General features: G+C 49.2%; 9 protein-coding genes across 9 annotated transcripts; 3 read left to right on the top strand and 6 right to left on the bottom strand.

Annotated features, from left to right (window-relative positions):
* Positions 1-166: 166 nt before the first annotated feature.
* On the bottom strand, positions 167-1,829 carry LCP9604111_5799 (uncharacterized protein; the record flags this gene model as incomplete). The annotated part of the gene is made up of 2 exons (XM_039073648.1): positions 167-1,054; positions 1,107-1,829. The coding sequence occupies 2 exons, from the start codon at positions 1,827-1,829 to the stop codon at positions 167-169; spliced, it is 1,611 nt and encodes a 536-aa protein (XP_038928310.1).
* Positions 1,830-2,823: 994 nt separating this feature from the next.
* LCP9604111_5798 (uncharacterized protein) lies at positions 2,824-3,294 on the bottom strand (the record flags this gene model as incomplete). Its single annotated transcript, XM_039073647.1, has 3 exons — positions 2,824-2,936; positions 2,993-3,123; positions 3,179-3,294. The coding sequence occupies 3 exons, from the start codon at positions 3,292-3,294 to the stop codon at positions 2,824-2,826; spliced, it is 360 nt and encodes a 119-aa protein (XP_038928309.1).
* Positions 3,295-3,915: 621 nt separating this feature from the next.
* LCP9604111_5797 (GTPase BMS1) lies at positions 3,916-7,605 on the bottom strand (the record flags this gene model as incomplete). Its single annotated transcript, XM_039073646.1, has 3 exons — positions 3,916-7,344; positions 7,403-7,473; positions 7,548-7,605. 3 exons carry the CDS (start codon positions 7,603-7,605, stop codon positions 3,916-3,918), a joined length of 3,558 nt encoding a protein of 1,185 aa, XP_038928308.1.
* A 628-nt stretch (positions 7,606-8,233) lies between these two features.
* On the top strand, positions 8,234-9,219 carry LCP9604111_5796 (urea carboxylase-associated family protein; the record flags this gene model as incomplete). Its single annotated transcript, XM_039073645.1, has 2 exons — positions 8,234-8,969; positions 9,023-9,219. The coding sequence occupies 2 exons, from the start codon at positions 8,234-8,236 to the stop codon at positions 9,217-9,219; spliced, it is 933 nt and encodes a 310-aa protein (XP_038928307.1).
* A 533-nt stretch (positions 9,220-9,752) lies between these two features.
* LCP9604111_5795 (uncharacterized protein) lies at positions 9,753-10,127 on the top strand (the record flags this gene model as incomplete). Its single annotated transcript, XM_039073644.1, has 4 exons — positions 9,753-9,767; positions 9,816-9,856; positions 9,910-9,978; positions 10,040-10,127. 4 exons carry the CDS (start codon positions 9,753-9,755, stop codon positions 10,125-10,127), a joined length of 213 nt encoding a protein of 70 aa, XP_038928306.1.
* Positions 10,128-10,606: 479 nt separating this feature from the next.
* Positions 10,607-12,046, top strand: LCP9604111_5794 (alpha-ketoacid dehydrogenase kinase family protein; the record flags this gene model as incomplete). The annotated part of the gene is made up of 2 exons (XM_039073643.1): positions 10,607-10,803; positions 10,873-12,046. The coding sequence occupies 2 exons, from the start codon at positions 10,607-10,609 to the stop codon at positions 12,044-12,046; spliced, it is 1,371 nt and encodes a 456-aa protein (XP_038928305.1).
* Positions 12,047-12,142: 96 nt separating this feature from the next.
* Positions 12,143-13,680, bottom strand: LCP9604111_5793 (putative 2-methylcitrate dehydratase (PrpD); the record flags this gene model as incomplete). Its single annotated transcript, XM_039073642.1, has 2 exons — positions 12,143-13,281; positions 13,350-13,680. 2 exons carry the CDS (start codon positions 13,678-13,680, stop codon positions 12,143-12,145), a joined length of 1,470 nt encoding a protein of 489 aa, XP_038928304.1.
* Positions 13,681-17,079: 3,399 nt separating this feature from the next.
* LCP9604111_5792 (IQ calmodulin-binding motif protein) lies at positions 17,080-19,394 on the bottom strand (the record flags this gene model as incomplete). Its single annotated transcript, XM_039073641.1, has 6 exons — positions 17,080-17,354; positions 17,407-17,799; positions 17,870-18,001; positions 18,051-18,564; positions 18,631-18,936; positions 18,990-19,394. The coding sequence occupies 6 exons, from the start codon at positions 19,392-19,394 to the stop codon at positions 17,080-17,082; spliced, it is 2,025 nt and encodes a 674-aa protein (XP_038928303.1).
* Positions 19,395-19,789: 395 nt separating this feature from the next.
* Positions 19,790-21,792, bottom strand: LCP9604111_5791 (T6SS phospholipase effector Tle1-like catalytic domain-containing protein; the record flags this gene model as incomplete). The annotated part of the gene is made up of 2 exons (XM_039073640.1): positions 19,790-20,952; positions 21,030-21,792. The coding sequence occupies 2 exons, from the start codon at positions 21,790-21,792 to the stop codon at positions 19,790-19,792; spliced, it is 1,926 nt and encodes a 641-aa protein (XP_038928302.1).
* Between the last annotated feature and the right edge of the window lie 505 nt (positions 21,793-22,297).

The raw sequence follows: 22,297 nt of genomic DNA, 5'->3' as shown, positions 1-22,297 counted from the left end.
TTCTCATTACAACAAATAAATTGTCGTATCAACGTACGCTTCCTATAATCGGAGCATGGCTACGCTCAGCAATTCAAAAATCCCCACAATGCTAAAACAATGTACATGATATGATCCACCATGTGTTCCATGCAAAATCCCGAAATCTTAGACCAAAACAATGTAACTACCTCGGGCGTTGATGCCCTCTAAATGGATGTGCACCATTTATCCCAGAGCGATACGATGCATACCGATCTTCATCATCGCTATCACTATCCATCTGATCCAAAAGGCGATCAATATCATCTCCAGCATGAGCTTCCAGTCCCGGTTTCCTTTCTAGCCCACGACCATTGTGAGATTCGGAACTTTGGGAGCCCTGACTTCCATCGGGGTGAGCTCCGTTGCTGGAAGCGTGGACCGATTCGTTCTGGCTGCTTTGCGTGCTCGTTGGTTGCAGCGGGCGAGGGCTGAAACGATAACCCGAGTTCTCGGGACTGGACATGAACATCAGGGTTTCAATTGCGTCTTGTTCCATGAGTGTGTTTTGGGATTGGGTGCGGAGTCTGTAGAACGCGTTCGGTGTGGGTGGTGCGTGTGTGTGGGATGATGAGAGCGAGGGCGTTCCTGGCCCTAGGACCGCTTGGCCGTTGAGTGGTGGGGTGAGTCCGTTCTCTTGGTGCGAATGGTGACGTCGATGGTGGGAGATAGGGCTGCGGTTGGAAGGGTTGGAGATTGCGTTAGGGCTGGGACGACGGCGCTGGTTATGACCATTTGATGCAATGATATCCACAGGCGGTGCTAGCTTGGGGATTGGAAGGAATTGATTAGATGAGTATGCTGATCGCGAGCGGTTATGGCTCGGGAAATAACGGGAATTTCCGTTGGATGATGTTTGGGAATCTTGTAAAAAATGCGTGGAGTTTCCTGCCGGTAATGATGCTTTGTCACTCGGGCTCAATGGCATGTTGCGTGTGCGCAGTGCGGTTTGAGGGGTGGCTTCACGCGACTGTCGGGCCTGCTCTACTTTGGCAGCCGCGTATGATAGACGTGTACGGATATGGACCGACAACTGGGAAATATAAATGAGCTATAATTCCTGAATGAGCGAGTGGGCGCGTTACCTGTGCAATCCTACTCCCATGAGCTGACGAGCCCGTACTCTTTGAACGTTGTCGTGCAGCTCCATTCGCGTCGGCGCTGTGAGCTGTGGGGGGATCTAAAGTGGATTTGAAGTCGCCGGCGGCTGTTCGTTTCTGGCCTGGGGCCAAGCGAGCATCAAAGTTCGACCTTGTGCGCGAATGCTTTGGCGATGGTGGCGGTGATATAGAAACATTGCCGGCTTTGATCGGCGATAACGAGGGTTGCCATCGATCTACTGAGGCGCCTCCATTGACCGGCTGTATGTGCGGGGCGAGTTGGGATTCCAATAACTCCGGATCCACCCACGGTATCGATGTATGTCCATTCAATGTATGAGAGTTACCGAACTCTGTCGACTGGCTATTACCATTGGCCGAGGAAGGAAAGCTGGAAAGAGAGTCTGTGACGGTGCTAGCGGAAAGGTCTAGTCGTCGGCCATCGCCCGATGTATCGCTGCCGCGCTCCGAGGATTCGATATAGGCTGGGTTCGAGTTACCCTCGCCGGGAGCGGGGATAACGACGTTCAAGCCATCTATTTGTAGTGACAATGGTTTCGGTTTCGGCGATTGTGTGGTTCGCGTCTTGGCTGGAGTCGTTGGTTTGTGAGGTACGGGAGGCGTCGCGTTGTTCACAGAGTAGGTGTTCGCACTGGCCTCCGCATGGAGCACCCCACGATTAGACACAGCATTGCGACCGTCATTCATGATCAAGGGTGGGGCGTGGAAGATTAAAAGAAGCTGGGATAGCGACAATCGGCAAATACGCGCGATCTAGCTTTAATCGCGAGTTTACGCGGCACGATCTCAACACTCAACATGCATGTCCTGTCTCGCCAAGTCACCACATTGAGAGTTGGGCCGGGAAGGTCCGATACCAAGTTAATTAGATGCAACTAACAGTCGAGATCTCAACAAGACGCGTGGGAGTACTGTGGGAACCAGAAGCGTCTGCCCGATCGAGTGGCGATCGACCAGTACGCGCGCAAGGGTTGCGACAGCACGAGGCGGTAAATGGGGTTCTCCACCGTGATTCTGACCCCGGATGAAGGGCTCGACGGGGGTTTGGAAAAAAGAATGCGAGCAGTAAGAACTATTTTTGTATATAGATACGCCACAATATGCTAGTAGCAAAAGCAATCCCGTTGAGTAGTTGGTAGGGAAGGCTGGTCTTAGAACAACGCGTGTGAGGCGCGGTCACGTGGATGGTACTAGACCAATTTCATCTGATTCAATAAGTTTATTTAGGAAGAGAATATTCTCAAATCATCACTATATGGTCATTCCGATGTAAAGATGGCCAGAGATGGTTGTAAGTGGGTTTACAAAGGGCTATACTTCGGACTATGCTACGACTCCAACATCTATGAGACTACCTATAACACACAAGTAAGGAAAACCCTTAGAAATCAAATTTGGAGCTTCAATTAATGATAAAATATACAACATCATGGAGTCATGGGAAATATGCTCCGAACAATGACTCAACTCCAATGACGACAGACATGTCAACAACAACTCAACGGAAAGTAAAAATAAGCCGAGAGGGATCTAAGCCCTAAAGAAAAGCAAGAAGAAAGAAAGACAAAAGAAAAGAAAGAAAAGACAAAAGAAACCCATTCCTCCGTACTCCATATCAATCCAGGCATCAGTCTGGCAGGCCTTTGATACCTCTACCAGCACTGAGCCAACACCAAGTCCCCTAGACGATGGCCGTCGACTTTCTCAGGTACTTCGGAGTCAGATCACAAGTGATCCGGTCGATATCCGGAGTCTGAGAAATGTGGCGAGCCACATGAGCAGGCGCTGGCGCCTCTGTAAGGAACATTAGCATCAAGAACAAGTACATTTTGTTGATGGGATCAACTTACTTGGTTCGTTGGGGCCATGCCAGGCCCCCATCTTCTCCTTCCAGCCCTCATACTTCTCCCTGCAGTCCTGAAGCTTGGGCTTAAGCTTCGGCTTCCACTCCGCCTCATACCTGGGCTTCAACTTAACCCAGCTAATAGAGCTATGAGTATTTCTTTTTGGATCCATTGGACTGATGGTGTACTTACATTGTGCACCCCATGAACACACCGAAGGCGACCACGATGAGCCCCAGGAGAAGCTTGGTGAGGATGACTTCCTTCCCCGTGTCAACCTCGTATTTTTCAGCCCGAGGAGAGAGCATGTTGTCGTTGACAAGGCCTGAGATAGGAGCCATGTCTTTCTAATTGTTGTTTGATGTTTGGGAAAGATGTAATGAAGTCTAAGCTTTGATGGAGCTTATGAAAGATGGATGTAGTTGGAGAGTTGGAAAGTGAAGATAGGGGGAATTCACGAGGATAATATAGCCCAGCTGCGAGTGCTACTAAGCTTGTTTCGGAACTCATTATGGACGGAGTATGAAGCTTTGAGATGGTTTCCGTTACCCGATGCGGTGTCGGGACGATGGTAATACCTCACCTACTAAACCACATTAAGTAGGATGAACCTTCAAATCCTGGGTTTGTTTAGGACTTTCCTGCTTCGGGAACGCTCTGGGTAGGTAACTTTGATGTGAGTCAGGCATTCTACTCCTGGCATCGGGGGCCAACCGACGGCGAGAAGCAGTTCGGTCATTGTTATTCCGTAGCGAATGTAGACAGCATGGGAGGAGGTAACGAGAATAAAGCCTGGGCAAACAGTAGTGCATTCATGAAATAGTTTTGATATAATAAACATCCAACATAATGTAGGTACAGGTTTTGGGTCCAAACGCCATCTATGCAAAAGACCCAAGTAGATTAAGACATGCCCAAGAACAAATAGATCACTTGCGCTTCTTGCCGCGTCCACGGCCACCAGAGTCTTCATCGGGGTTCTTGCGCTTCTTGCCCTCCTTGCGCCAGTAATCATTGCGCTCTCTCTTCTCGCGCTCGGCCTTCTTCTCCAGACCATCAGCCACCTTAGCGCGGTAGACCTTGCGGCGCTCCTCCTGCTTGATGGATCGCTTGGCCTGCTTCTCGTTGCGCAGGGTAGTGAGCTTCTGCATGAGGTCACGGGCTTTCTTTTCCTCGCCTCCGAGGACAACGGCACGCTTCTGCATGTAGGTCGGCTCCTTGTGGCCCCTCATTTTGGTGATCTGCGACTTGAAGGGAAGCTCGGCGGCTAATTGTCTTGGCACGCGGAGCGGGTTGAAGTGACGGGCTTGTCTTTCAATGGGCTTGTAGGCCGAGTCTTTAATTTGAGGGGTGGGGATGCCCTGAGAGTGACGGACTTCACCAGTCAAGCGCATGCCCTGCCATCCATTATCACCCTTTTCGCCATCGACTTGGTCTAACAAGTTGGTCACAGGATTGTAGTAGCGATGGGGCTTGATGGGGTACCAAGCACGCAGGAAGACAATGTCACTCATCAAAATCTTGTCCTCGAACGTAGCACGGTAACAGCCATCAGGTTTGGATAGCGCACGCTTGATTTGACCGCGAATACCAGAGACAGTCTTGATGGATGCACCTTCGAACTTGGCAATTTCGAGCGCAGAGGTGAACATGTCCTTGATGAAGGCGGTGTTCTTGAAGATTTTGTAAGGATGACCAGTGAGTTTAAGCTTCTTGACAATTTCTGTATGCTCATCCACGCTCTGAACAACACCAGTGGCGGCAATGCGGAAACCAGGATTCTTGTTTGAGAATGAGTTCACACAGCAGAAACCGGTGTTGGGAGCGACAAGGGGACCGTAGAAGGTAGCGAAGCAGTGCATATGTTCAGGTGTGTACTTAAGCATACGGTTTCGCGTCCGACTGTCGGAGGTGCTGTAGATAGGCATGGTCTGGAAGCGACGCCAACCAAGCGAGAAGATCAATGGATCGTTGCTCTTGAGAATCTTCTTGTGCCAGCGATGTTTCTTAATCCGGATCTGCACGTAGCCGAATCGGTCTTCAGTAGGTGAGAGACCACCAACGATGACAGGGAAGCGAGGGTTAAACTTAGAGACAAACTCGTAGGGTACGTTTTCAAGGACGATACGTGCGTAGGTGCCGGCTTTGTAACCTTCAGCCCGGGCGCGCGAAGCAGGGTCGAGTGTATCGAATTCGGCGCGGTTGATATCGGCCTGCTTTTGCAGCTTGGCCTTTTGCAGATCGTACCAATCGTCCTCGCCGAACTCGCCATCAATACCATCATGCGTTCCGTCCTGAACTTTTCCGAAACCTTCACGGTCCTCTTCCTCGAAACGCAGCTTCAGTTCTTCCTTCTTTTTGGCATTTCGCTCACGCTCAGCTTCGAGGTCAGCAGCCTTTCCGGGCTCATCACCTTCTTCTTCCTCATCTTCATCACCGTCTTCCTTGATACCGTTGAAAACCTCGCCAGATTCCAAGTCTTCGTAATCACCGTCGCCCTCATCTTCATCCTCGTCATCTTCGTCCATATCACCATCCTCGTCATCCGAGGCACCGCCAGACAGTTTGCCAGTGATGAAGCGGAGTTTAATTGATTCAAGCAACTCCTCGTCCCGCCACTTCCGCTCCAGCTCATCGTAGTCGTACTCTGGAACGGCGCGGAAGTCGGCTTGGTCTTCTTTCTCGTTGTTTGTCTTCTTGAAGAAGGTCTCGCCTTCGTCGTCAGCGGTTTTGTCTTCCTCGTCCTCCTCCTCATCATCGGAATCTTCACCGCGCCATGTTTTCACGACATCAAGTGGAGTGATCGACTCGTCGTACATCATTCTTGACAGGTCGGTGACTCGGAAAGGAGGGCGCTTTCCATGGAGAGACTTGGCATTAGCGAGCATGTTCTCCTTCCATCGAACATTACCCTCCTCATCATCTTCATCCTCGTCTTCGTCTTCGTCTTCATCCTCGTCTTCATCGCCGCTCTCGACTTCCTGATCCGAGACCGAAGAGATAGAGCCCAGGTCAGAGTCGCTGTCAGCGAATGCCATATCTTCTTCCTCTCCACCGGCATTTCCGTTCTGTTTGGCCTTAAAGCGGGCTTCGAAGTCTGCAGGTGCGGACATGTCGAGTTCGCCTTCATCGTCTGTCACATCTTTTTCGTCCATATCTTCATCGGCCTCTTCTTCGCTATCGGATCCTTCGGGGATATCTATGTCATCTTGGTCGGGTACGGCTACGCGGGCACGGCGTCGATCTTTTCGGCCCGTCTCGTCGTCGTCTGCTTTATCGAGGGCCTCACCACCACGGAAGAGACGAACACCCTGATCGGCCTCACCCAGCATCTTGCGCTCGCCCTGAAGGCCAACAACAAGGTGCTCGCCAAGACCCCGGCGTTCCTCATCCTCCTCATCCTCGTCCGAGTCCCGGTCAAAGGTATTGGTCTTGATATCGATGTAAACTGCATCCTTGTCTACCAGGACACCGCCCACATCAGACATGGGAGCGAAAAGCAGCTTCTGGTGCTCGCCAAGCTTGCGCCTGTTCGACTTTCCCGTTGCCTTGGCGATCTGCTGGTTCATGAAGGGAGTTGGGCATGGATCGGGCAAGCCCTCAATATTGGCAACAGTCAGATCACCAACACCAGGAACATGGACTCGGGCGCCATGAGAGGGGAAGTTGGTGCCGCGCAGGTAGCCGTAGAGCGCGACTGTGCGATCACACTTCGGGTTTTCCTCGATCTGGGTAGGCGGCGTGATGTCCAAGAAGCGATCTGCAAGCGCGTAAGGGTGCGAGTTGCGCCACACGAGCGGACGAGGGTTTTTCATAACGGACAAGAATCGCGAAAGGTTGTGCACTTCACGATCGGGGTAACGGCCGTTTATAACACCAGACAAGTAAAAGAGCTTTGCGCCCGCGTATAGCTCACTCCAGAAACGGTGCTTCAGGCGCTTCTTCGCGTCCTTCAAAGTGCTGTGCTTCTTGAATTGATCAAGGTGAGTAAGAATACCGAAGACGTTACCCGGCATACCGGCCGTCGATAAGGCGTTCAAAAACTCCATGGTCTCCATCTCGAATCCAAAATTTCCGTCAATCATGAGAAGCACAATATCTGCGATCTTGGAAACATCGATCGCGGCCGCAAGAGAATCGGAAGGGCATTCGATGAAGGTGAGACGCTTGCGCTTGGTCGTAACAACGGTCAACGGGCCTTGCGGCGAGCTGAGGGTTTGCTTGGTGTAGCGGCGGATCAGAGATTTGAGCAGAGTTGTCTTACCAACTCCCGGCGGTCCAACGATGGCGACAACGACTGGCGGAGCCTCCTCGGGCATACGATCCACGAGGGGGACATGAAGTCTCTTTTCTCTGACCTAGAGGAGAAGTCCGGGTTAGCATCAATTGACCGGTAGAAAAATTCCATATACATACATCATGCGATCGCGCAGCCTGCTTATTGAGCTTTCCAGGCCTGGAAGTGACGAATGCTTTTGGATTAGCACCTGTAAAGAAAAAAACATTGTTAGCATGGGCTCGACAGCAAAATTGCAGTTTTATTAGAACGATCTCGCCGTACCCTCAAATTTCTTCTTCTCTTTGGCAGGGCGATGCGCCCTGTTTGCCTGCTGCTCCATGCTATCTGTCAAGAGGTATAATACCTCAACAGATCCACTCCTTTTATTAGAAAAAGAAAGAAAGGCAAGCGCAATCCAGGTAGACGACTTGTTCCCAACGACGGTCAAAAAATTAGCAGTAATTATTTTTTTGCCAAAGCGGAGTAGATAAACCTTAGTCAGGGGATCTGGAGCTGTGTAACCTAAGGCATCAACACTTATCCCTCTGGCCTAAGGCATAAATCATTATCAGTTACCCTTATCATTTACCGGCCCGTGATCACATGTACCGGCCCGGTGGCTCCACTCCGAGCCATGCCCTACCTCAAAGACTCCGCTGCTTGAGCTTTCCTTTAGTGTGGATTACTAGTGTTAGACTCCGTGCGATAACGCTATCTAACATCTCTTAAAAACCAGAGGATGTAATTTCCTTCCGCGCCTATCATGCGGGGCAGAAGTCGTTGTACCCGTGGACCTAATCTAAAGTACAAGGGCTGACCAAGCTTCGACATCGGAAAACCCCCGATTTCCCATACCTATAAATTCACCATGTATCCTGCCCGCGGGCCCTATGAGTTCAATGTTTCTCCGTATCTAATAAATCTTTGTGTAACATCCAATCTCTAAACTACCCCGCCAACTGCATATAATGTCTGCACGCCGGCCACCCCCAGCTTACACAGCACCACCTGATTCGGGGGTTCATGCAACTTCCCAGTTGTACCGTTCAATCTCCGAAACTGCATCTAGCCCCTCTGCACGGATCCCGAAGGAATCATTCACTATCAGACCGTGTTCTGCTCAAGCATGGGTTGTCCCTGCCGGCCACATCTGCCGCCTGACCACTCCGAAGGGACCACAGGTGGGCGACTTAAACATCTGGAACGCAAATAACCCACGAGAGCGGATGTGGGCTGCGCGTACCCGGCAGATCCACGCCACCCACGTCTCAGTGGGTGATCGCCTGTGGTCGAACTTGCCGTACCTGCGGCCTCTCGTGACGATCACGGGTGACTCGTTGGGTGGCGGGCAGCTGCATGATGTTCTTGGACCGGATGGAAAGCGGAACCCGGATGTCGTGTTCGGAACTACGCAGTTTGGTGGGCGGGTGCATGACTTGATGGGCACTCGATGCGATCCTTATGTGAACTTGCTCATGGGCGGAGAGACCTTTGACTTCCACTGTCATTCGAACCTGACTCGTTCCGTTGTCCCGTATGGATTGACGGAGCTAGATGTCCATGATGTCTTGAATGTGTTTCAGGTGACAGGGTTGGATGAGGAAGGAAAATACTTCATGGAGACCTCCCCTGCAAAGGCGGGTGAGTACTTCGAGTTCTTTGCAGAAGTGGATGTTCTCTGCGCACTATCTGCGTGCCCTGGCGGTATGGCACCATCCTATACGAATGTCTCATTTCAATACTAATTATATGCTCAGGTGATTTGTCCAATTGGGGTTGGGATGATAAAGAAAGTGATATGGGATCAACTTGTCGTCCGCTGGGTGTAGCGGTATACCAACTGGCAGATGACAAGGTCCTGGAAGGGTGGAAGGCCCCAGAAAGCCCTAAGTACAAGGGAATGCATGGGATGCAGATGCCTCCCCGCGAAGAGGATGGCTATGTTGGACACTAGGGTAAGAATATCAAAATAAATTATAGAGTCGTCTATTGAAGGGTTCTTGTCGCTACACATATTGCCCCGCGATTCTTTAGATATGATGTCATTGCCTCACACCGTTACATCAACGTCAATTCCCCCCTTTACAACATCCCTTGTAGGCCGGACTAGGATTAGTATTTAGGAAATTATAAAGCCATTCAAGCAAGGGATTTAATGAGAATCTGGCTTTCAGAAATTGAGTTTGTAGAAGCCACCATCCCATGTCAGACAGGCATGTATGACCAATCACGACATTTTCAAGTAGCACGGAAGTACCGAAGTATACAGGATACATACTATACAACGCGAAGAAAGGTAAGGTGAAGGAGAGAATGAGAATGAGAATAAATGATTGGAGGGTACCTGTTTCAACGCACCTTCCCCTAAAAAAATGCGTAGCCTTCCCCTCGGGCCCCTCTCTTCTATAAATTCTATTTTTCTTTCTACTTTTCCTCTTCCCTTTCTCCACGTTCTCCATCTTGACACATATCTTGCTATTTGAAATCATGCCTCTCTACAATGTGAGCTTAGCTTGATCTTCAAAAGTATCCGGACTAACATCTCCCTAGATCACTCTGAAGACCAACGCCCCCGTTGAGGAGCTGGAAAAGTGTGTCCATTACCAATTATCTCAAATGCCTTGATACTAACAAATGTTTCCAGGGCCAAGGCCTTCGCCAGGGAGAAGGGTGGTGTCATCAGACATGAGTACAGCATCATCAAAGGCTTCACGTAAGTGTGCTGGTTTGATCTATACTATCGAGGTGCATGCTGATATATGGATCAATACTAGTGTTGAGTTCCCCGATGACACCGTTCAGACCCTCAAGTCTACTGAACATGTCCACATTGAGCAAGACGGTGCAGTGAGCCCTCACTAGATGTCCCTAGTCAACATGACTAGGACCGAGGACTGCAGTCCTTGTGGGTGGTCCGCTTTATGATTGAATGGAAACACGACATGCTTGATATCCGGGGGTTATTTTCTTTTTCTTTCTTCTTGTTCTTTTTTGACAAGATGGCTTGATACCAATTATGCGACCTTCTTTCATCCGCCATGCAATGTACTTCTCATGATTATCTATCTTTTCCAGGTATTCATACAGATGATCAATCTTCCTGAATCCAACTATCAGATTGAAGATGTGCACATTGCGTATGAATTTAAACTTGAAAAAGCCCTGTATAACACCCGAAGTATAAATTCACGTAAATACACCTCTCACCGGTGAGATAGCGACTTTGGAGGTTCGTGCTGATCTGCAGCAATTGGACCGATGATATCCGCACCGCCGGTGCAGATCTTCCGTCCCGGGCTCTGACTTCCACTTATCTTGCTCCCTATGATCTACAATTCACAATGACAACCTCAATAGCTAGAAATATGCCTTTTCGGCCTAGTCGCCGGGCTCTTCCAATTGGGCGACCTCATATTTGTCGCCAATCGTCCACGCAGAGTCAAAACTGGGCTGGTCGCCCATTTGATGTCGCCAAAGACAATGTTGCGCAGCTGGCTGCGAGTCCCCGTCGGCCGTTGACACTTGCGGACCTACTAAAGTCAGTCTGATATAGATAACTTACACCAAAGCCGAATCAAAATGTGCTAAATTCATGTCCATCCCTCAGACACGGCCGCCCACCATTGAACAAAGAGGCTCTACTAGCCTCTGCCAACTTCACTCTCTCCCTCCTACCCGCCCGACTAGCTTCTCGGATCCACGCATTACGAAATCTCCCTTTCATCGTCGTGTCAAACCCTCATGTCTCCAAAATCTACCACAATTACCTCCATTCGCTCTCGACCCTCTTACCATATCAACAGCGCCGCATCACGACTCTCGAAGAAGAGAAACAGTTCGGGGATGTATTGGCAGACCTCGTACATACCCATACAAACACAATCCCGGTCCTTGCTCGCGGGTTTTTGGAGTGCAGGAAATATGTCAGCCCGGCCGATGTGACGAGCTTTTTGGACACGCATCTACGTGCGCGTATCGGTACGCGCTTGATCGCGGAGCAGCATCTGGCTCTTCATTATGCATCTATGCCCATCAACGATAACCCAGTCGATGGTGCTGATGCACCTGCGCCCGAGAACTCGATTCCATCAAACTATATAGGCGTCATTGACACAGCTTTGCAGCCGGCACGCATCATCCGGATATGCGAGGATTTTGTTGGGGAGATCTGTGAGCTCAAGTACGGGGTACGACCGCATTTAAAGATTGGAGGTGAGCCCGAGGCTTCATTTGCTCACATCCCTGTACACGTGGAGTACATTATCACGGAGCTGTTGAAGAACGCATTCCGGGCTACTATTGAAAATGGAAATGAGCGTGAGCCCATCGAGGTGACAATAGCTGCTGCTCCAGATGTGCCAGGAAATCACCCGTCGGTCCCGAATGATATCGATGCTGGCTTTGAGCTTGATTCGAAGCTTGCCAGCGCCAATGTGAATGAAATCATTGGGTACTCGGCCCCATCGTCTCAGAGTATCACAATCCGTATCCGTGACCGTGGTGGTGGTATTCCCGCCGAGGTTCTGCCCCATATCTGGTCGTACAGTTTTACGACTTTCTCCGATATGGACTCCCAGGGCTCGGAGAACGGCAACATGGATGCCTTGAATACCATCTCTGCGAGCGGTGGCCATCTCAGCAGTATTGCAGGTCTTGGTTATGGGCTGCCTCTCAGCCGAGCCTACGCTGAGTACTTCGGTGGCAGCATTGCAGTGCAAAGTTTGTGGGGATGGGGGACAGATGTTTATCTGACGTTGCGGGGAGTTGGGAGAATCGACTGAGAAAAGAAACTGAACGACAGTACTAAATACCCTGAACAAGATCATTATTTTTGGCTAGTACAACCAACTCCTGATACCTGCATATAGCATTGCCTTCTACATCCTTGCCTTGACGGATGGCTGGATAAACATATCTATGAAATCCGAGATTAAAGTATCTGGACGTTGAACAGCACCCAATATCCGACCGATCTCTGTTGCAGAGAACATAAGTCCCATGTTTTGGAAAAACTTATCTTGTATCGCGGCTGGTGTTTTGGGATTTCGCGCATGTCCTACGGGATACTCAATCAGTATTTGAGGCAACGAGGACCCATCTTTGAGATGGACCGTCATTCCTGCACCAATACTCTTCTTGTCCAGATCCAAGTAGTCCTCCGTGAGCCTAGGGTCGGGCTGCACCATGATTCTCTCTCGCAGGGCTTCAAGCTCCTCGCTCTTCGCCCATGAGCTTTCGTCTAAATAGTCAGCAGCCTCTGGTGGGCTACCCTTCAAGAAAGCCAAGGTGACCACATACTGAATGCAATGGTCACGATCAGCAGCGTTGTGCAGCGGCCCATGTTTATTAATGATCAAAAAAGCAGCAGCAGTCGTTCGCAGATCTATTCGCTGGATCTGTTTCAGAGGATCGGACAGCCCCTCTTGTCGAAATCGACGCGCTTGCAAAATGGCTGCCTCCACGGCCGAGATAGCATGCCCTTCTACCGGCATACTTTTGAACAGCACATTCTGTACCGTCCACGATCCAAATGGTCGTGGAAGGATAAACCCCGCCTCGCCAAAAGTCCGTTCCCAAAACCCCCATGGTTTCGCGCTCAACGCTCCCGGCGAACCAGGCTGGTCGTTCTGGACCAGTAGAGCCAACTGCACAGCTCTTCTCGCCGCATCGCCTGCTGCCCATCCTTTCCTCGGGATAGTATTTTCGCCGGATCGGTACACCCGGTTTGGATGGCCATCCATCCAAACGTGAGAAATAGTCGCCATGGCTTGTTCATCTGTCATCCCGAGCAACCAACAAACAACAGTGGCAGAAGCCAATTTGACCAGCACCACATGGTCGATTCCATAGACATTGAACGCATTCCGCATTTGATAACATCCCTGTATCTCGTATGCCTTGACCAGCGCGACGAGCAGCGTCTGCATCGTCAACGGCGGACCATGATGAACCCGTCGACCAGACAAGCTTGCACGCGACAGCCAGTCCATGACTGAGAGTATAGCTCCGATATTATCTACAATTCAATCCATATCTTAGTCTCACGAGCACAATTTCCAGCCCCATGTCTTCAACAAGCCATACCTGAAGGATGTCCCCACTCCGCACCTCCAAGCGCATCATTATGATCCAAGTACCGAATCAGGACACCCAGATCGAAAGCCCCCTTGTCCGGATCGACCTGCAACTCCGTTCCTGGAACCCTGAATCCATCCGGCACGACTGTGCCCTCGATCACGGGACCGAGAAGCTTTCGGCATTCGGTGCTCGTCGCTGCCGTCTCGATGGCGCAGCCCATTGCGTCTAGCAGGGCTGTCCGTGCACATTTCCAAATCGCTTCGTCGTCTTGGTTGAGGGAGTAATGGTAGACATAGTTCACTATGTCGACTATCGGTTGGTCGTACGGGCGAGACATTTATGGATGGATGCGTATTTTAGCGGTGATCTAATTTGTTACGATTGACATTTATTGGCATTGGCAATATTATATTTCGTGTAGGGCACTTGTAGAAGTCCTCGGTGGATTTCCTAGAATGATCCGGTCGTACACGTCGGCCTTGTTCAATGCCAATATCGAATGTTTATTTGTCTTAGGGTTACTCAAACGTATGTGACTTGGTTTATCACGGCGTAGCTATTGGCTCTACTAGGTGCCGTCGCGGTCCACACTTGTCAGCAACCTATAGAATGGAAGGGAACACACAATTGCTAATAAGTAGTGTAATTAAAAATCTCTAAATTGCCTTTTTCCAACTGCCAGTACCAAAAACCAACCCTAGTAGTTGAATAGTCCTATACATGACAGATTGAAGACAAACTAGACAAACTACCTAAGCATTACGGCGGGATGGACCCGATTAGGCAAAGTAAGAAGCTAGTTCCATGGTTTCAAAGATTCTGAGAGAACCATCTATCATCGCTTTCGTTCATTCTACTACCGCTATCACCTCACCTCGATCTGCGTGAGCTAAGCATCTACAACATGCAGTCGGGCCTCGATATCTGCTCTCTAGCGGTATCTCGATTATGGGGAAGGCGTCTTCCACCCTCAGAGTTCCCTAAGCTGAATACGCTAGCCGGTCTTCCTGTCGAGCTATTGTTATCAATAACCGACTTCCTCCCTCTAGATGGTTGGGTTTGCATTTCACTCTGCAATCGCCGACTCTTCGCCATATTCAACCATCGAATCAATTCCGCCCCCTTGTTAGGAGTTGACAAACTGCCTGTTCTACTCCGACTGGAACGAGATCTACCACCGAATTACTTTACTTGCCACATTTGCCATATTCTTCATAAGTATGATGACTATGATGGCTCCGAATGCTTCGGTCTATCTGGCTCAGTTTACGACCTAGTGTATTGTCCTCTTCCATGTATTAAGAAATGGAAAGAAGGGCCTGCTAGGTTAGAATTTAGATTGAGTGAACCAGGACCGATCGGGTTCCATGTGTATCATAGGGTATTTTTTCTGCATATTCAGCTTGCTATGAAGAGATGCTGCTATGGAGAAAAGTATGGAATCAGCACTGAAGCGTTATCTTACACCCAAGTTCGAACTTACTCCGATGAACCAGAATTCACCTCTCTCTTTTCGACCGACGCGCATATGCATCCAGAGATACTGGGGCTTTGTATAAGAACACAACATATGGTATTTGTTCACTCCAGCAAACCAAAGCTACTACTTTCTCGACCGAAAATTACCGATGCGAAAGATCCTTCTGAGATTATTTATATTTGCACGCATGTTTCGCGTCTAAGGCGTGCTGAACTACTTGACCTAGTGGTGAACGCTTATCTTACTGGAGAGAAAGCCCCTAGTTACACTTTTACGTGTGAAACATGCAATACAGTTTGCTTGATTGAAGTTTGTGAATATGGATCTGATTTGGCTCTAGTCCTTACAACGTGGATTAATCTTGGGCCTGTTCTAACCCCAGATGACCCTCGATGGAAGATCTATTGTAATTCGCCGGATGCTTCTGAAGTGACTCTCGATCCAAATGATCTGAAAGATAGTCCACGGGTCTTGTTTGAAAATGTGTCGCCTCAGTCGTTAGAGGCCTTACGGTCATGCAACCTTTCCTATCTGAAGGGCCAGCGATACAAGAAGGTTATGAGCCTACTGCATTGGCACAAAAGCATATGGTATCTACCAAGTAATGACTTTTGGGGAAGTCATTGGAAATACGGACGAACCCACCTCGCTATCATATGCTCATGTGGTTATTTGTCTGCTTGCTTCCTTTTAACCTGTCTTATTATTGCCATCGTACATTATTATGGCTAAACGAGAATGTTGGTTGTTTACAATGTTAGCAAAATAGACCTATTAAAGTGACCTCTAGTTCGAGTGGGCAAATAGAGGCTGAAGACATCTACTAACAGATTGAAAAGACAATGTCCAAAAGAATTTAAAAGACAGCGTGCTTGCCTGAATCTACTTCCCTCGCTCTTGCCTAGTTTCACTCCGAGGCCTTCCTTCCCATAGGCATTCTACTACTATAACATCACTTTATTATCATCTTTCTATCGATCTTTTTTAGGGTCTTTTAGAATATAACCGATAACCTCAGCCTTTCTTTACCTTCTGTGAACTTGATTTTGCAAAATCACATTACGATCAGATTACTCTCACAATGGCATTGTTCCTTGTACATCAGATTTTCATTTCATTCTAGGCCTCGACATTTCCGCGCTCCTTTTCGCGGACTGGCTCATCAACGCTTGTGTCCGTCCAGTTACTTGGGTGCAGCTGAGTGATTTTTTCTTTTTTATCATATCTGGTCTCTTTCTCCGTGAGTGAGACCTGCTATCCCAAGCTCTAAGGCAAATTGTACGGTGCTTACCTTTGACACACACAGTTGGTCTTGAGACTTACTGCTTGCATCCTCGGTTGCCCTGCTTCTTGCAAGGAAGTGCAGATCAATATGTCACAAACACTAAGCCGGGAAACCACCGGAGTGTTAGGTGCCCGTTCGATTCAAAAGAATTGAGTGCATTTTCATCAGAATGCTAAGTACAGAAAGGGAAAAGAATAGGGAGAAGAAAACTATCTACGAGTTCCGCTCCCTAGGTTTAGGCGAGCTCTTTCAGCAAACCACGCAAATGGTGATTCTAGCTTATGTTCTAGGAAGAGCGACTTCCTCCATAAGTGGAAAGTGCATATGGCCGCGGTACGTTCAGTGTCCCTACCCTCAGATCGTCCCAGGAGAAGCACACAATACTAATAAAGTACTAGCCCATAATCAGAATTCTCAATCTCACAATGGTACTGCTCCTTGTTCAGCAAATCTTCACCTTTATTCTGGGCGTCGGAATCTCCGGGCTCCTCTTTGCAGCGGCCTGGCTGGCCATCGCCTGTATCCAATGCGTGCCTTGGAACCTGGATGTCATAGATTATAAGCCGGGAAAGCACTGGAGAAGCACACAGTATCAATAAAATTTTAGGCCAACCGTCTGCAGAACATAAAACTGCAGATCCCCACTGGACTTACGGTGTCTGTGGAGTTATCTGGGGCGCACACAGCCTCATCATGCAGCAAGGAAATTTTGGACCAGCAAAAGGAAGGAGGCCATCGAGATAGGAGTATAAGCTGGGGGCGAAGTCACTGCCCCCCAGTAAGATGTCGCTGTATTTGGGGGGGGGGACAAGTTAAAACTGATGCAAGTATACAGTCTACGTGACTGAGAAGAGGAGCTACTTACTAATGTATAATTTTGTATAGGATATATGGAAGCATAACAAGAGATATTCCGAAACTCCAATAATATTTATTTAGTAGCTATGCGGCTCTACATAAACAAATAACCTTTAGAATCCACCAACACCTCTCACTCGCTGTACAGCGCCAATGGCTCCCCTAGCCCAACTGAACCTCCGCTTTTCAGGCCCCATTGAGCCCGGCGGAGTCTCGTCGGTCTTCGGGTCATGCCAGCAGCCATCCTTGGTACTTGCAGCGCCGTATTTGGCAGTATTCTGGTTACGATTTATCAACTCCGTCCAAGCACGACAAACGAGCTCAGAATCAATAAGCACATTGACTTCCTGGCTGTGGAAGAATGACTGGGTGTCGAGGTTTCCATTGCCTAGAAAGATGATTAAATAAATTAAATTGTCGTAATGGGATCTGGGACTTACCTTGAATCGCAATCTGCTCATCGACAATCATCAACTTGATATGACAGCTGCGCTTCTTGAAGCTATTATGAATCGGACGAGTCTGGTCCTTGCCGACATAGTAGCATATCCGTAGACGAGACTTCTCTTCGTCGGTTTCGAGGGAGTTGTACAGCCTGTTTGAAATCATCTCGTTGGTCCCATTTTGAAATGGAAGTAGCTCGCCTGCGTCGTTATAGCCAAGGCATAGATAGCAGGATACCACGACACCCCGGCGAACGGCGTCCAGGATGGGTTCCAGTAGAGGTTCGGCATTCATATTTGGTGTCTGAATGAGGATTGAGCGCTGGGCGTTGTTGATCGCGGACAGCCACGCCGCGTTTTGCGGAGTGTGGACGCTGCTGTGATTTGGAGCTTGAAGAAATTGAAAGTTAGGGTCATACCCGGCTGTCTGAGGGAGCTTATCTTTGTGGGTTTGACTTACATCCATATGGTTCCCTGTTTACCAATGCCATTGCGAAGGGCTCGTGTCGTGGTATGACCATATAAGGGTTGAACATATCATCCTGGTCAACTTCTGGTGCATCGCCTGTTGTGTCAAGCTGGATAGTTGTATCTGTTGAGTTGTTAGATATTATCATAGATAGTGCACAGGTACCACATACTGAGATGACGGCTAACAGCCTGGGTGCGCGTTTCGTCACCTTGTGGGTAGACAGAATCATTGACTCTCCGGGCCTCTTGTTCAAAGTCATTATCATAATGTGGAGAGTCGGTAGTATGCTCAGGAAGAACTGTATCGCCACGCTCTGTAGAAATACCGTCGTACCTTCCTACATGGCATGGTATCGGAGCATCTTTGGCTGGGGAGTTCAGAAGTGGAAAGGGGGGGTCGAGAGCCTTTCCCCACGACAGCAAAGCAGCATCATAGAAAGAATCAACAATCGGGCCCTCGATATGAGATAGCATCTCAAGGTTGTCGTTGTCTTGTATGTTACTGCTCTGTATGAGAGCCATGCGCCGGTCAATCACGGTAAACTTTGCATGGAACGTTCCAACGACAGGCCGGTGGTAGTTGATGACTTGGAGATCGACATTGGGGATCTCGCTCGCGGCAGGTAGCTTCACTTTTCCACCGACATATTGATCCTCGTGGACACTCAGTCTATTCTCCCATGCCTAGTGGTTTATTAGAATCATATCTAGGTCGTGTGCGATATATATATCAAAAGTAAGAGTACTCACCTGACGAGGATCTCCGCGATCATACATCAACTTCATAATCACTTTCTGTCCCCGTTCTCCTGCTCGTTTGGAGAGTTCCCGGATGGCATTCGTCACCAATGTCGATGCATCCGAGTGGATCCAGAAATTGGTACCCAGAAAGACTTCATGTTCAGCGCGCGCAATGCAATTCGCTAAATGGCGACAGAGATCGGGTAGCGGGGCGACAATGGTCAGTGGTAGAACTCCTGTGCTCCCCAGCAGCCGGGGCGATACGACCCCTGACATTGGGTTATTTTCTAAACAGCATAAGGCGTCATGATAAACCTCGAAATATGTCAGATTGATTCTTCACGTAATGGTAGAGGAAATTTGTTCACCTTTAAAAATAGATCACTCGTTTCCACAGACCCAAAGTTCCCGCAAGTGCGAGCTTTCTGCAGCTCATCCAACGCTTCCCATTCTAACTCATTTTCGACGTCTGATTGTTCCGCGCGATCGAGTATATCCGACGCGTCACGGCTCTCGTACAGATTGTAAAAGACATCTTGCGGCGATTGCGACGAGTCAAGAGCCAACTCCCACGTTACTGTCGGCTCTTGACACATATTGTACACCTTGCGTGGTACCATCTTGCACCGAACTCGATTGGGGCTCGGAGGTTGTCGAATGAATAAAATAATGCCGACGGTAGAAAAGGATACGGTCGCAGCAGCTAGCTTGAGAAATTCGACGCAGTTCAAGAGTGTTCCAGTCAAGTTCCACGGGTGGAAAATACCATCCATGACTGGGCTGACGTAGGGTTAGCCCTGTTCTTTCCTTCGGGGTTTCTTCTTTGTAGAGACACGCGTCGGGGACTTCGATGCGAATGGAGTCGAACAACGGTGATGCCTAGAATATTTTCTCTTAGCTCCATGTCCTTCTTTCCAAACTTGGAAGGACCGTTCAGCCCTATGACGTCTGTGCTGTATACCCCACAAAAGTACCGAGGGGATCTTGACAGCCCCGGTATTTCTACGATATTTCTATATGCTGGAATATTATTGACCAAGCCAGTAGAATTTGTATTTATTCTTGAGGAGATTAAAAAATATACATAAAGCCATTTCCAAAAGACGTGGGAGAAAAATCATACCGGTGGCTCTCCGATATATATGAAACATGAAACCCCTAAGCTTTTCTAGTGCATCTCCTTAGTTCGAGATATCTCCGCTCTAAACTCTCCCTGTTGCAAGCCCGCGGCTTCAGGCACTTCAATCCCAAGGTCAATATCTCGCACTCCCCAAACAGAGCGACGGGGTGTCTTGATCCCAGTCTGCAAATATAGATCTAGTTCATCGACATAATCATATGCAGCCTTGCCAGTAATGGCGAGCCTCTCATAAGAGTCAAGTCCGCCTAAGCGCCACTCGGGTAAGGGCTTGCGGCAATCTCCCAGGTCATACACATAACCAGGGCGGCCCTTCTCGTCAATCACCTTCCGACGGGAAAACTTGACGTCATGCCCAATCGGCGTGTAGTCCTTGATCTGCTCCGTCCTAAATCCCACTACTGGATGAACAAACTCAAATGTCTCTCCTAGTAGGTTTCCCTCTTTGTCAAAAGAATCATAGTTTCCAGGCCGGCGCCTCTCAGACCCGTTGGCGTAGTAAAATAGCGTAAAGCTGTCTTCTAGCGGGCCTGTTCCCCAGCCATAGCTGCGTCGCTTGTTCACAGACCGGACGGGAGACGTGGAGGGATGCTTGAGTTTGAAAGCTGAAGCTATTGCTGCAACCTTGCGTTGGGTCCAGCCTTCCAAAGACTCGGGGGCTGGATTTTCGACAAGCGTTGAAATGTGGCGTTCCCTCTCTTCTCTTTCCTCGGAGATAGTCTCCTCATTGAGCGACAGGTGGGGTTTGATCCGGTCCAGCATCCAGGAGAAGGTAATATTAGACATTTCTTCCATGTCGCCCTCGTCTTTGAGGGTTTCACTCGAACCCCCGCCGATGTTGATGTGATAACCGGGGAACCACACCTGTGTCAATGTTCGGGGGTGGAGCTGGTGCTTGTGGTCATCTTCCAACTTTAGGAGCACGCGGGTCTCCTGATTCAAGGCTGTGGCCATCTCATTTAGCTTTCGGGCTGCGTTGTTGACATCCTCGTCACTAGCCCTGCCGCTGCTCTTGATCCGGATTGCGTCTTGCAAGAGATCGTTCCATTTTTTAGCTTTCTGATCGACTATTCTCTTCTGAGTTTGTATCTGATCTGAAGTGACGTTTCCAAGTTTATGGAGATACCACAGAGTGGGCGAGAAGGCATTGCGGTGTTCATCGAGCGCCAAGGCCTGAAATGCATGTTTGATATCTGGAACCGTCTGTCACTATCGTGCCCCTACAAACCACCTTGAGGCAAGAAGGAAAGACAGATCTTAATATACTTACTAGGTGAAAGTCCAACATTTTCCCATCCATTCTTATCCGACCACCACAACAGCCACGATGGCAATGTCATCCCCAGTACCTCCGGAATTCCAATAGCGCCGACCGTATCATAGACGCCAACAATTTCCACGTCCCTTGATCCCTCCTGAGCCCAGTCACCCTCGGGACGCTTCTCAAACACGAAAGTCTCACCCCGAGCGCCCTGATTCTCATCAGCCTTTCCATCAATCCACTCAAACCAGAGGTCACTGCAATAGAAGCGCTCGCCGGGTGTATTTTTCTTATAGACCTCCCAGAGATCGGGAAACCGATTCAAATCCCTCTTACAGCAAATACCAATATCCGAGATTAAGCCCGCAATAGCCCGGGCCGTGAACGCGCCCCTCGAGAAACCAAAACACATAATCTGATCTCCGGGTCTGTAGTTCAGGACACAGAAGTTATACGCTTCGACGACATTCCCTTCTAAGCCCTGGCCAATGGCGCCTTCGATCCTTTGTCCCAAAGGACCTGAGGTCGTGCCGATTCCGGAGTCATACCAGACTATTTGCTGCCATTGATTCCCGTGTTCGTCGGTTCCGACACTGTTCAGGGCGCGGCAGAGACGCGTCACATTAGATGGGACGTTTTTCTTGCCTGAGACGGCGGACTGCCATGTTCCGTCGCAGCAGATGATGATGCGCTTGCGCATGGGGTGAGTCTTTGAATCCCTCCTTTGTTGGGCTGTGCATGCTGGCTCATGAATCTCGGAGGATGGAGGCATTGTGTATGTAAAACGGAGTCTAATCTGGTATAAAGAGGATTAAGCTTAGAAGGTGGCAATGACACCGTCTATATAGTTTTCGTTTTCACCCTTGTCTATGTTTTGATTGGTTTTTTCGCATGGCTAGGTTTCATCTCGAGGTCGCTTTGATTATCTGTTTTCTCTACCTGCATGAAGCCCCCCGCTACTATACGAACTCCAGCGCCACCGTCAGCAGGGTTCGAGTCACCCGTACGGGGGACTACAGTAAAACCTAGTTATTGCGGAGCGAAGCGAAGCAAGTATAAATCAGAAGATCTTACTCTGTACAGTGACTGTTCATAAGTTTTAACACCCCCTAAAGCCCCATATATATACCGCCTTCCTATACAGTTTACACCGCCATATTATGGAGGATTGGACCGGCAGAACACAAGGTGTGTGGGGCTAGGGGTACGTGTCACGTGGCAAGGTTTTTTTTTCCAGGGGAGCTGAATATGACAAAAGCAGGGAGTTGATCTAGCCG

This window comes from Penicillium roqueforti (genome assembly GCF_015533775.1).
Source record: "Penicillium roqueforti strain LCP96 04111 chromosome Unknown scaffold_14, whole genome shotgun sequence".
Classification (NCBI taxonomy): domain Eukaryota; kingdom Fungi; phylum Ascomycota; class Eurotiomycetes; order Eurotiales; family Aspergillaceae; genus Penicillium; species Penicillium roqueforti.
The sequence above is the reverse complement of the archived record's forward strand: the minus strand, read 5'-3'. Positions and strand labels throughout refer to the sequence as shown.